The following is a 14583-nucleotide window of genomic DNA, read 5'->3' as shown; positions in this document are numbered from 1 at the left end:
ATAAATGATGTGTTTAGTGTAAATAAAACAACATATTAAATTTAAAATCAAAATGTAATATAATTAGAGAAAAAAAAATCATTAATAATCACAACATGTTGTCATTAAAACAACAAGAATAAAAAAATAATGAACGAATTCACGAAAAATAACACTTCTATTAATGTAACTAGTACATAATTAATTCTCTTTAACATTATCTTAGAATATACGAATAATAACATTACAATCATAATGGTCATGAAAACAAATTGCAACATGGAGTAAAATGTTAGTATCATAATTCTTAGTAATATAAAAAAATAGTATTTATTGTGATTAAATATAACAAAAACCAAACATGCAATATTGCTGCCAAATAAAATTAATTTTAAAAGTAATAATACAGTATTCTAGCTAAAATATATCTATATTAAAAATTAAGCATTTTAGCAAATCTCTTGAAAAAATTTCGTTTTAGGTTCTGTATATGAATTTCATCTGCACTAAGTACTTGACGTTAACTTGCGCCACATCATATACGATAAATCTGAGGTACTTTGTTCAGGAAATATATTTATTATATTTTAGAAATTGTTTAAAAATTTGAACATTGAGAGACTTGTTCTTGAAGACTGACCATTGTCTATTATCCTGGTAACTCCCAAGAGGTGTGGGTTCGAGTCCTGCTGTATTTAATTTCAAAATATTTCCCCATCCTTAGCGTGGAATAACACTTAAAAAATATTCTATTAATAAAATATATGTAGTAAATTATAATTTGGAACAGCTTGTGTTGGGTGATGATGGCATGTTTACAAACATTCAAATTCAACAGAAAACATTATAAAATTACCTTTATCTAAGCTCTGTGGAAATGTGGTATCAGGCAACAAGTCTTCAAAATTAATAAAAAATTTAAAATAAAGACTTCGTTAAAGTAAAGACTTACTAACAAAATGGCCAGAAATTCAGAGTAAATTTATACGCGGTAAAGGTAAGAGGTAAGTATACAAATGTAATCCGACTATAGTTTGCTAAAAGATCAGGGCTTGCTTGGAACTATCATCAGTTAATTTCTAGAACATACTTTGAAGGTGGCAAACATAGAATTTGGTGAAGGTGTCGAGAAGAGCTTGGATAGTGGCAGTGAGTGACCCCTCACACACAATGCTCACAATACTCAGTAGTCTCAGACTCTCATCTCTCTTCTATATAATATAAAAGGATACTCGTTATACAGTAAGTAGGCGTTATTGTCATGTGTGGTTGGTTGGCCCAGCGGCACTGTGACGTCGCCAACTGTTCGTGCCTGTTCCGGGTCGGGCTGGGTACGCCCTATACCCCATACTGAATGTTTGTCAGCTGGCAACTTTGTCACATACTCTGCTTTCATACATTCCTTCCTGTAAAAATTGAAATATATTGATATTGAGTAGCTGATCGCCACACTGACATACAACACTTAATAATATAGTTACTAATACAAAGAAGAAAATATATATTATAATGCATAAAACAACGAAAGAATTTTCAAACTTATATGCTTAAGTATATAAATAAACAATACTAACATATTTCCAAGAGCAACATCGCTAAGCAACATCAAACCGACATTATTCCTTCTATCAGTACAACAATAATTCGCAGATTTCGACACCATATCCGCAAAATATATGCCTTTTCCGAACATGTAACCCGTGACTGGGGCTTCTGGAGGCGCTATACGAAGACCTAAATAATATTATAAATTATTATTAGATTTCCATTCTAGATTTTCATTGTTTTAAGTTACATGTTGTATGTATGCCGCATAAAACAGGGTCGGCAGATTATCACCCAATTTTAGAGACTTTTAAGTGTTAAGAAGCAAAAAATGACTTATTTTTGGTAAAAAAATGACTTATATTAATGGTGAATTTAAATAGATAAATAAAAAAAATTAACAAAGTATGTTATTGTTACCCAGCTCTTCTTGATAAGAATATCAGGATCATGCTATGAATATATTGTATTGACATCAGATCAATTTAGCGTTGAAAGATTTTCTTATATTGATTGATAGATTATCTATCGCAAAATATATATACATTTTAGCTTTATGCTGAATCCCGTACATAGCAGCTAAAGTTAACTTAAGAAACTAGTGTTACCACACTCCATTTATATTAAGACACTTCCACTTTCAATTCTCCGCCAAATTCCAGAGCTCTTGAAAGTTGTGTTGCAGAACTCAACGCTGTATTTATATAAACATCATACAAGATAGGCAGTCAATGCAACAATTAATAAAAGCGTACTAAAAATATCCAAATTTAATTGCAATAGATTCAAACAAGCAATCTTCGTGCTAATTTTGTTGTTCCGTTGTATCCTGTGCCTTTTTTTTCAATTTTGCGCTGTATCCGCATATAGCAAGGAAGGCAAATGGAATCTAGTTAAAACACTCCTTTGAAAGGAAAGTGGAAAGGAGTCCTTTCCACTTTGCGCTGACTTTTCGAGTCATTGGGTGTTGAGAGGCGGAAATTAGCGCCGTGCTTTTCCCTCGGTACCCGAGCGAAAAAATGATTATATTAATAAATAATAATGCATTCCTATTATTGGGAATCGAACTATACGATCAATCTTATCTTTATATTTTTAGATATAATTTTGATTACATAATATTATACTTTAAAATATCCCGCAAAATTTTAATTTTATTGTATATAATAATCGATATTTTTTATAAAGGTGAAGGATGGTACCTTGTGAAAGTATTCCTGCAAAATTGGTGGTTCTTGAACCATGCCATAATAATCTTCTGTTGTGAAGTTTCTTGAATGGCTTAAATCGTTTTTCTTCACCTTCACGAACCACTTTAAATACCTGTAATAATATTTATGTTTATTAATACCTGGAAATAATATTTCCTTAAAAATGTTATAATGAGACAATTGTTTTTTTCATTTTTTATAATAAAAAGTAGGTTGGTCAGTTTATGTAATTTGTTGGCGGCGTTGCAGGCGATTGTAAAATTAATTCTTTAGGCAAATGGGCGAAATTGTATTTATGCGTGTAGATATTACTATTTTACTTAAGTTATAAAATAAAAATATTTAAGTAACAATCTCATAACAAAAAATACTACTTCGTTCACAATTCCCAAGAATGAATAATTTTCCTTTTCTCCTTTAAAAAAATTTACGCTCATAAAATGACATAATAAAATTACATTTATTTTATGAATCATATTTATTCTTATAAATCGTTACCTCTTCAACTTCCAGCGTGTAGAATGTATGCGTGGTTGCGTGCGTATTACGTGTATACTCAACCACCATTTGGAATTCATCGGAGTTTTTATCCAATGGAACGATCTCCGCTTTTAATTTGCGATAGTGAGACTCTATTGGTACCATGTCGTCGCTCTTGTCTGATGATAATTAAATATATTTAATAGTATTTTTTTAATTTTATATGTATCCTGCATTTGTGCTTTGTGCGGAGATAACGGAGGTATAAAAATGTACATAGCGAAACAACAAAAAAACGGATTTAACAGGTTTACACTCTAAACTTACAACTTTATGGTTTTGGGTTCAATCTCTACTCAGTCGAATATTATCATTTACCATTTCTGGGAAGACAAAGCGCGGCATCGAGTTCACACAGCGGCGAACAGAGTGTCATAACTATAACCTCTGACCAACTTGCTATATGCTAGATGAAGCAAAAAACTGAGAAAAATATTAAATATCTCTATGTTTACCTATCTTCAACAAGCTATAGGCGATTTCTATCTCCAGTAAATTATCCAACATTTCGGTTTTGGTTTTGATAGACTCCACATTATCAAGAAGTGGAGGATTATCAGTACCAAAGCTATGTGGAACTAATGTGTAAAACCTAAAATTTAATAAAAAATGCTTTTTATTAGCTTTAATTGGAATTTACTAAAGATATTTTTTAATGTCTTTTGCATCTTTTAAATCTTTTGTGAATTACAGTTTTGTTAACGTACAGATAAATAATTATATATGAGTATAAAATAAGTCAATAGATATATTTCTCTACACCTAAAAAAAAATATTAAGATTTTTTAATTTACCATACTTATAAAATAATAATTGAAAAATAACCTGTTTGTTGCATCAATAATTTTGTTTTCATTACTAGAGTTATTTTCCAGCAACTTAAGTAACTCTGAGAGTACACTATAACCTGCTTTAATTTGTTTCTTAGACAGCTTTCCTAGTGGCATTTTTTCTGTATCAAGCTAAAATATAAACAAATATATCTTTTATTACAATAATTAATTTTTGTTTGGCCTCAAAAATATAATGAATTATCTTCATTTTCTTGATTTGGTAACAAGACAAAGTTAGTGAGAGACATGAAAATTGGGCAGTGATATAATTATATAATTATCTTAACATTCGGTTTCCTCCACCTACATCACAAAATGTGAGATACAGCATGGAGCTATGACAGTCAATTACCTCAAATTCCAAAAGAGTTTTCTTCATGGTATCTATGTCAAATATTTTCTGCATAAGTTTCTGTACGGGCATGGCCAGTGAACATTCTATGTCTGTTTCTAATTTTGCCGTTTCTTCGGTACCATAGTCCAGGTCTATTGGATAGTAGCATTCTGGCATCTAAAATGTATGTATAATTATTATATTTACTTAAAATATAGTATTTGGAAATTTAACTGTAAACCTCGCTCACTCACCAAGGGAAAACATTACACCTTTATTTTATCCCATTTTTAGGAAAAAAAAATGACAGTTGGGTTCCACGCCCTAAACACAACGTCTAAAAAATGCGCTCAATGAGGAAAATTGGTTTTCGCTCCTATTGATCGAAGCGTGATGTAATAAATAACCTATTATGGCCTACATACAAAAAATGGACCTTCAAATACAAAAAAAATGTAAGCAAACCAGTAGTTCCTGAGACTAGTACGTTATTGTATTAAGTATAGACTAATATTTTTTCATATTTAATAATTTTACTTTGACAAAGTTGTGATGTTGGCTCCATGGATTTTGTGTCCTTTCCATATAAAGATTTTCGAATTTGTCAATTGCTTTATCGAGGGTGCTACATTCTTCTACTTTACTGCCTCCTATAGTTGTACCAATTCTTCCCCATGAACGGAACAGCCAAAATCTAAATAAATTTAAAAAATATATGTATTGTTATTGGGTGACATATCACTTATTGGAGTTATATCCGTATAATTTAGAAATATATGGACAATAAGTGTTAATAATTCACAAAGTAGTTATTTTTTTATAAATACATTATATTATTATTGTTTTTTAATACATTATATTATATGATCGTTATTTATTGGTTTATGTATGTACTTATTTATTGTATACATATATTCATCTTGACCAACATAATACTGACTTATTTTTATTATCGGCACGCAGCACCTGTAGTTTGTAGAAAGAATTCTTTCCAGCAACTACGTCAGTCTTTCCTAGCACTACGGTATGTTTATTACCATCACGGTCTTGATATACGTGGGCTACGTTCTGGAGATTCGAATCTGGATCCACTGCAGTACCACCTTGATAACAATTATACATATTAAATTTTCGTTTTTAGACTAATATATATTTTTTAACTATACCTATTGATATATACTGGCAGAGATAACAAAGTTAAAAAACGACTCTTCAATTTTTTTTATTGGGCTAGGGAAACGTAGTTTTTTAACTTGATAAGAATCTAGTACCAAGATACTTTGCATACCGTAGTCCACTTTCGGCTAGAACTAGAGACATTGCATTTTCAGCAACTTAACACGTCACATAGTTCCACCAAAGCAGAGAATTAATAATAAATCCACCAAATGGGGATTGAACCTACAACCGCGTGTAATCAATCAGGCATGTCATCACAATAAGATCACTTGTGAAGATATTACTTACAATTAACAAAAAGATATATGTAACAAATTATACTGATAATAAAATAAATATAAAAAGACTAATTACCTTTAATTTTTAATTTCGTTGTAGTTGATTTAGATTTTGCGTACATACTTCCAGATTTTTGTATGGGTTTTCCGTCGATGACATCTTGGGGAACTCGTACAGTTGGCTATTTTACAAGAAATAATTAAAATACATTAATAAAAAATCCTATATCTTATAAAACAAAGTCGCTTTTCGTGTCTGTCTGTTGTTTCTAACTCTTCTTCTTCTAAACCACCCAACGGATTTTCATGCGGTTTTCACCATTAGGTCGAGTATTTTTCGTATAAGGTTTATATATAGTTTATTATTTGTACATTCTTATGTAAATTAACATAAATACGATAAATGTGTATAAAGTCCTACCCGTTGAGACACTTTCGCGCATGCGCTGCTTTAATGGTAAGTACTACATGAAAAAAATGTACTGGAGTATTGTTCCTCTTAATAAGATCTACAAAAAAGTCCGCGGCGGCATATTCGTATTTTTTAAGAATAACGTGTAGGGACCATTTTTCTGTCTAAAAATAATAATTTCAATATATTTTTTATTGTGAGTCATATTTTTCCACAATGGTATTAATCCTTATCCTTTAAAATACTTTATTAATTTTCTACGTTAAACGAAGATAAAATTTGCTTTTTACACTAGCACACGGCCCGGGTTCGATTCCCGGCCGATGCATTCTATTTAATTTTCCTCACAGGCAGCCACGTGGTGCTTGCTTTTAATCAGGGACGGAATACCCTCTTCAGCATTAACCACAAGCTCGAAAAAAAAACCCGCCTGTGTCTATAGCAACGAAGATTTAGATGCGTTTGCACGTATTGGATAATTGGAGTTGAATTCATATTTTTTGTAGTAGTTATTAGTAGGTAGGTTTTTGTTTACAATTTCTTCCTTTTAAAAACGGTCATTTAACTATCTAAAAATAGTCATTTAAATATATTTTAATAAGTACTTGAAAAGATCAGTAACACAGATTTAAAATTCCGGTACCTACTAAAAAATCCTTGCTGTGTAAAACAATTGGAAAATCCTTATTGAAACTACGAAAATGCGGGTTGCATTAGGATTTAATTAACTTTCACATTATCTTAAGTGCTTTGCAAACATACATTTTATGAATAATCCAGTAGTAAAAGCGGGCGAAGCCGCAAGAGGGTCGCTAGTATATAATATTATAATAAATAAGTGATGAATACGTACATCTGATCCCCAATCCGCAATGTTGTTTTCTTTTATCAGCTCAAGTGTCTTTGCAATGCTCCCAGTTTTTGGATCAATCAAATCAAAGAAATTTTCGTCTACAACCTATAATATGATTAATATATTAGGTCGGGGCAAAAGTATTTTCATATTGTTCATACAAAGAAAAATATTTCATTATATTTAACCTCATCTTTCACACTAAAATTTCCAGACTTGAAACGATTAAACCACATTTGTGCTACTCATTTCTTTTATTCACAGCATTCGCCGCATTTTTACCTTTTTTGTAATAAAATTTTAAGGTGTACCGTATTTCTCCGTCACATACGCTCATTTTGCTTGCTTGAAAAACAAGTGCAAAATGGCGGAAACTAGTTTTTATTTATTACATCTTCAGTAAGTCACATTTAAGGGTATTATAACCAGCCAGTTACATTCAGTACAGCCAAAGAGATTTGATTACTAATAAATAATAATACATTCAAAATACGAAAATACTTTAGCCCCAATAAAAATTATATAAAAGATTCCTAGCTACGAGGTCGAATGGAAATAACTGCGATGGTTGCTTATGAGACATACCACAGCCTTTGCGTTTGTATTGTAAAAGTTCAACCTGTTATTTAAAAAAACAATCTCAACATTTGATATAGCATTATAGTGTTTTTAATACATACTACAATATCACTTTCTTGTATTTGCATCATCGTAACGTTCATCTTTTCTATTTCTTTTTTAGAGGATACTACTGCGGCTAGCGTGTCTGGCAGTTGGTTTACTACAAGACCACCAAGTTTCAAAATCTTATGCTTTATATCTTCCTTGGATGACTTAAATTTACCATATATAAAGAATTGAAGATTTTTCAATGGCGGTATAGGTATTGAAGACTGAGAGCTAAAACATTTTTAAAATTATATATCGTCGGCTTAGAGAGCGTTTGCAAGCATTTTACATCTTTTTTTACGTGAAACATAATGTAAATAAACTTTTACATTTATAATATTAGTAGAACTATGATAAGTAGTATATATTAGTCAGTAATATGTTTAGTTAGCAGTTTAACGTTTATTGTTGTAGCTCCTTTTATTTACTTCTATTACACACTATAGAAATCTATCATGTTTTGCATGCAGTGTTTACCTCAAATTTGTTTGTACACATACTTGGTCTTAAGTTTATTTTATAGTATACTAGCGACCCGTTTGCGGCTTCGCCCGCTTCGGTCGTTATTAACATGGCGGAATAAATTGCATGTCAAATTAATAAATATTTTAATATTTTGGTATATATCGACAATATTACAAAAAAGTAACCTATTTTCATCCCGAGACCATCAAGTATCTCTATATGAGTATTTTATTACAATTGGATTACGGGTTTGACCCTGATTGCGTGAAAGACAGACAGACAGAGTTACTTTCGAATCTATAATATAGGTATGGATATACAATATTAGGTTCTTTTTAAATTTTTATCTTAAAATGTTATTAATATAATTTATTTTGTTAAAATTTACTTTTTTAGACTATTATATAGATATATATAGATTTTCTATTCCATTGCTCAACAATTATTGGTAAATGGAATAAATATATAAATTAAGGAGTAAGTGAGAGAATAAATAAATAGAGAATAATTATAACTTACCTTTCAGGTTCTTCCTTTTTTATTACAACGGTAGTAGGTGGTGGTTCACTCTCAAATACACGATCGCTACATTTTGATTTAAAACCTTTGAATGGCTTAACATCTTTGTGCTCTTTAGGAATATTCATTGGAACTCGTTTTGGAATTTTCACAGTGTATCTACATTTGGACCATTCACTTATGTTACCTGGTTAGGAAGAAAATTGTTTTCAATAAAATGATATCTATACTTGTAATAAAATTTTAACAGATTGGTGTCTGTATTTTATTGGTGGGCTGGTGTTTCTATTTTATTTCTTTATAAATAAAATAATAATATTAATATACAGTTGTCTGAAACTTTAATTTTTATGGTTGTGTATCCAAGTGGTGAAACTAGACTTTATTAGTTGAGTCCGTCCATCTGCTTGTCTGTCTGTCCGTCTGTGACTAAGCTATATGTTATGAACCATGACAATTGAAATTTCCATAGATGATGTATTTCTGTTGCGTCTATAACAACAAATACTAATAACGCTTCTTAACAGTAGGGAAAAAACCAACTAAAATTTAAGAGCATTTTTTACTAATGCATAGATAGTCTGTAAAGTGATAATTTTAATAGAACAAGAAAATATTCCAGGTTACTCCAAAAATAATTGTATATTTCAAGCTGGCGAAGCCGCAAGTGGGTTGCTAGTTATAAACATTTTTATAAATAATTAATATAAAAATGCTCATCATTTCATGACACAATAAAAATAATATGGATAGCTGGTATAGGGCTATAAGAATTTTTCCCACTGTTACATGTTATCATACTAATTAGAGGATAAGTAAATCACATACCAGTACACTTATAATAAAATGTATCTAATTCAAGCTGGCCTTTGCATTCTGGACATGGCAATGGAACACCAAACGTCATTATATCAGCTAAAAGATCTAAAGACTGTAAAAAATAAGTATATTAAATATAATAAGGGCTGTGTGTGACTGTACGGCGACGATTGTGGGTTCGATTCATGGGGGATTGAATTACTTAATATTTTCAATTCGTTACTCTGGTAAAAAGACTAAGCAGAGCGTTAATATTAAGCATCATTTTTTCCAAAATGCTCAATCAAGTATTTAAGATGTTCAATTATTTTCAATTCTGCTGTTAAAAAACTAAATATAACATCACACACATAGTGAAAAATGAAGTGTCTAATCAACAATTCGTCTCCATTTATCTACCCAAGCACAAAAGAAAGAATATTTTTTTTTTACATTTACCTCATCCCGGGTACCAGCATTCAATGCATTTTGATCAAGAATATCATTTATATCTTGTTTAGACAATTCAGTAAGCGCACTCCTGTATTTGTGAAACGTTTTATTTTGTTTCTCTATTTTCTTTTCCAACTCCTTCTCAGCTTTAATCTCTTTCTCGTCTTTTGGTTCTAACTTCATTTTTTTTACTTCCACTTCATCTGGTTTTGATGCTCTAATATGATATTGTTAATTTATAAATAATTTAAATTCATGAGGCCGTCGTGGAACAGGGAAACAAGCGTGTGAATGTAAACGCGACAGGTTATGGGTTCGATTCCCACTCGAGGTCATAAAATATTTAATAGCGCAGCTTTAATTGCACTCAACGCGCAATGCCTACAGAATTTGGCAGAGATTGGGGAACAACAGTGATTTAAATGGGAACGAAGCATCTGAACACTAGGTTCCCTTCCCACTCGGTTCCAAGTTCCTTTTGCCTACCTTGCTATGTGCTGGATACAACGTGAAGGTCACAAAAAGTCAATTCAAAATAAACAAAACAAGTAGTAAATAGACGTTGTCGCGTAAATGCAGTTTCTGATTGTAATCTGTTGTTGTCTGTGAGTTCAATTCCATTCAGAGGAATGAATTATTTTCATTCTCTCGGTCTGATTTCTTTCAAAAATAAGGCAGAAAATGAGGGGGATTGAACTAATGGTGCATCTGAATGCACCATAGGCATATTTTTTTATCTCATTATTAACTTTAATAAATTTAGGCAAAGATTCTATAAAGTATGTAATATTAAAATTTATATAAGTCTTACATACTTTACAGTGTCTCTGACTATTGCCTGATCCTCCTTTTTAAGGCTCTTAAATCCCGGTAGATCTTCTCCACCAGCCAAGAATAAGTATTCAATTTTTTTTTCAGCAAAACAATTGACGTGGTGCCACTTGGGATGATCACCATACTTAGGATCATACTCTACTTTAGATATTCTTACTTCTCCCTGAAACATTACAATGGATTTTGTTTTTCCTACAATAAATAAATCTCGCCCACCCTCCCGCATCCGTGTTTGTGAAAGAATTTTCTGATTCAATAAAAAAAGTCAATGGAAAGCACAACTTATAAAAGCTGACAAACTACGAGTACGAGAGAGAATACGAGAGTATGGATTTCTTTTATATGAAATTAAACAATTACACATGTTATTACACATTTTATTTGTAATAAAAATATTAAATTTCCTCAGTAAGTTCTCCAACCTTGCGAAATATCATAATTGTAGGGTTATTGGTATCGGGTTAACCTAACGCTAGAAACTATATACCTTTCGTCTCATAGCAGCTTTGGAATCAAATATTTTTCTGTTTAGAAAAAATATAAAAACATTTTATGCATAAATTCGACTGTATTTTTTTTTATTTATTACCTTTATCATTTATTACGTCAGAACTTTTGACTGGGTGAAATGATTTTGATGATTCTTTTTTTATTTCAAAGCTTGTGCATCCTGTGATAATCACATAAATCTTAAATTTAAATTATGTGCGCGACAAATAGACAAGTAATTCAATATCAGATCAACTGCTTTCGATGATTTTATTTTTGAAAAGGATGCACTTCATGGGTAGTTTTTATTGAGTTTGGTTAGGTTCTGATTGTGGGATCCGGTGAAAAGCGGTTTTTTTTTCGTAAAAATTATAATATTATAGATACTACAAATATTAGTTTAATATTAAATTACCTTACAAATTTTAATATCACAGTGTTTACATGTAGCTCTGCTAGATTTAGAATATTCTACTGAATAATTTGAAAGTGCTGCCTTATCAGAATTTTCTCTTTTTGTACCTTTGCCTTTCTTGCCCTTTTTAGCTGGCATTACAATGCCAGATGAACCACCTGAAACATTTTTGTGCAAGGAAATAATTCATACCCCAGAATCTGACCATTCAGATTATGGGGTACTAGGTTATGGAACCCACAACAGTTGCGTTTATGGTCAGACATAGCTCTGTACCACTATGATCTCTTATATTTAATATTTATACTGTAAAGTATCAACAATTACATATTGTTTTGCTATTTAGTTCAATTATAAATAATAAACAGATGTAGTTATTGGAAAAAATATATTGTTTCATAATTTATAGTTGAAATCAATATTAAATATAATATATGTATATTCAAATTGAGTGATTCAACATTAATTGAAGAATTATCATTGTACATGCTCTAGTGCATCAAGGAGCTTTGCTACTCAACATTTAGGCTGAAAGCAGAGGAGGAAGTGTGATAAAGTAAATTCTTTCTGCCTTCCTTCCTATTTCCTTCCTATACAGAATTAATATATTGCACATTGTTAAAAAGATCATCACTATTATATGTTGGACAATTGTGTTTTTCATATAGTGATGTTATCTCTACAAGGCAGTATTTCTAACAAAAAAATACATTTTTTCTTTAAGTGACAGTTTTCTTAACAATGTGTGATACATGCATGAGGCTTATGACCATCTCACTGATTTATATTTCAAAATTTCATTAGTAAATGTATCATTTTTTACGAATTATCCTCTTTTATAATTATTTATTTTTAAATAACTTACCCAACTTGCTTTTAATTCTAATTTGGTCATCATGTTTCAACTTATTAAAATTTGCTATTTCAGCAATACTTTGTGGACATTTTCTCTTGAAAAAACAATCTTCATGGTGCCAATTAGGTTGTTTTCCATCATGGAATGCAGACTAAAAATTCAATTTTCATACAATTTTTATTACCTTTCAAATGAATCTTTTTTCTTACTTCTGGCTATTAAAAATTGAGTGAAATGCTTATATGAAATGTTTAATGTCTCAACATTCATACTTACAAACTTCATTCATTAATTCTCATCATTAACTTTTTATTGTAAAATAAAGCAATAATAATAAAACGACTTTATACAGTCGCTTCCATATTTTTGGTCTTAGATTGGATATAAAATAATAACTAAGGTTAACTTCTATTCACTATATTTCAATCTAAGAATATAAGAACATTTATTTAGTTATTAATCATAAAATATCTATATATTCGAAACATGAAACTATGTTCATGTTTGGAATCAATATTCAACATTTCATTTCAACAGAAAGTATTTTAATTTATTAGTACATTTGTGTAATGTAATGTTATATAGCATATAGCACTTCTGAAGAATGCAGCTTTCATACAAATCAAAAACAAAGTAAATCGGACCAGTAAATCCAGAGATCTTAGCGTTCAAACAAACAAACAAACTCTTCCGCTTTATTATATTAGTATAGATATCACCTTAAAGTTTAAGGCTTAAACTAATAACTATGTATAAATTTAAAGTTTTAATGTTTATGTAGCATTTTTGTATTTCATGCCTTGTATTTTACAAATACAACATATATATATATATATCGCTAGAACGTAAATATAATGCAAATTAAATTACCGGTATCTTGTCATATTTTTCTTTCTAAGAGAGTAACATTTAATCTGTGCTCTTATTCTTTGCTAATGCGATTATTATTAAATATAATGTTAGGACATTAACAGTACGTATAAAAATTAGGGAACTAAAGGAATATTAGTACATATTTAAAACTGTTGGCATTGAATATTTTGTATTTGAATATTTTGAAATATATTTCCTGTTGTAATGTTCTAGGTATAATTTCTAATATAACAATGAAGTTCTAGAATTGCACCAATAATTAGAAATATTAATTAAATATCATGATTAGAGAACATTTAATACGTATAATGTGTATTATACTTATACTGTTATAATAATTGCAACATATTAATTGTGAAAACTTACCTGTACCATAATAGCTACTCGTAATTCGCCTTGATCAATTTTGTTTTTACATGCCTTACATGATGCTCTACCAGATTTAGCATATTCTACTTGGTAAGGTAGATCAGCCATATTTATTACTATTAACAATTTTTAAAATTGTCTCAACACGAAAACACGACTCAAACTCAAAGTTGTGATTCAAACCGGTTAGATAATTAATAATAATAAATGTCTAGACTAGGGATGCCCGATGATCATCAATTTTCAATGTTAAAATAAAATAATAAAATATCGATGTTGCATAAATCATCGTAGCATCGATGTCAGCAGGGACATATAATCGATATTTTCAGATTCAGATGTACGGTCCCATGATTTTCTGAAAAAAAAAAGTATTTCTACATTTCCTAAAAAAGAAATATGCCCGCTTATATCACAAAAAAAGCGTATTTCAACATTATAAAGTGAATCGAAATTAATAAGATACTTTGGGTTGACCAAGAATCTAAATACTAGCTGCCAAATTTCAGATAATAATCCTAAAAAATAATAACCTTAAAAGGGGAGCAAGATTTGGTATTATAGCCGATAGTTCAAGCGCTAGATGAAAGGGCTCTGGTTAAGCTGAGCTTGAATTTTCCCTTGAAGCTTGAGCTTGAAAGTTAACCCTCGGTGGGCTAGCTTGATTTTTTATTTATTT

The 14583-nt window shown here is 30.3% G+C and overlaps 1 protein-coding gene across 1 annotated transcript; it reads right to left on the bottom strand.

Annotated features, from left to right (window-relative positions):
- Positions 1-35: 35 nt before the first annotated feature.
- Parp1 (Poly-(ADP-ribose) polymerase) lies at positions 36-14167 on the bottom strand. The gene is made up of 20 exons (XM_085195915.1): positions 13902-14167; positions 12672-12813; positions 11807-11964; positions 10884-11065; positions 10075-10285; positions 9646-9748; positions 8818-9004; positions 7845-8064; positions 7165-7269; positions 5976-6081; positions 5383-5545; positions 4980-5136; positions 4461-4619; positions 4101-4237; positions 3731-3867; positions 3234-3394; positions 2727-2847; positions 1554-1713; positions 1212-1385; positions 36-529 (listed from the first exon to the last, which is right to left on the bottom strand). The coding sequence occupies exons 1-20, from the start codon at positions 14010-14012 to the stop codon at positions 457-459; spliced, it is 2967 nt and encodes a 988-aa protein (XP_085052041.1). The 5' UTR covers positions 14013-14167; the 3' UTR covers positions 36-456.
- Between the last annotated feature and the right edge of the window lie 416 nt (positions 14168-14583).

This window comes from Heliconius melpomene, chromosome 13 (genome assembly GCF_056956725.1).
Source record: "Heliconius melpomene rosina isolate 202511_hmr_F chromosome 13, ASM5695672v1, whole genome shotgun sequence".
Taxonomy (NCBI): Eukaryota; Metazoa; Arthropoda; class Insecta; order Lepidoptera; family Nymphalidae; genus Heliconius; species Heliconius melpomene.
This window is presented reverse-complemented; position numbering and strand designations above follow the sequence as displayed.

Coding starts and splice junctions, on each gene's coding strand:
- Parp1 (XM_085195915.1), bottom strand. CDS start 14,012: ATGGCTGATCTACCTTACCAAGTAGAATATGCTAAATCTGGTAGAGCA. Junction 10,286..10,883: donor ATAGTCAGAGACACTGTAAA/GTATGTAAGACT, acceptor ATATCATATTAG/AGCATCAAAACCAGATGAAG. Junction 8,065..8,817: donor AAAAAGGAAGAACCTGAAAG/GTAAGTTATAAT, acceptor AAAATGTTTTAG/CTCTCAGTCTTCAATACCTA.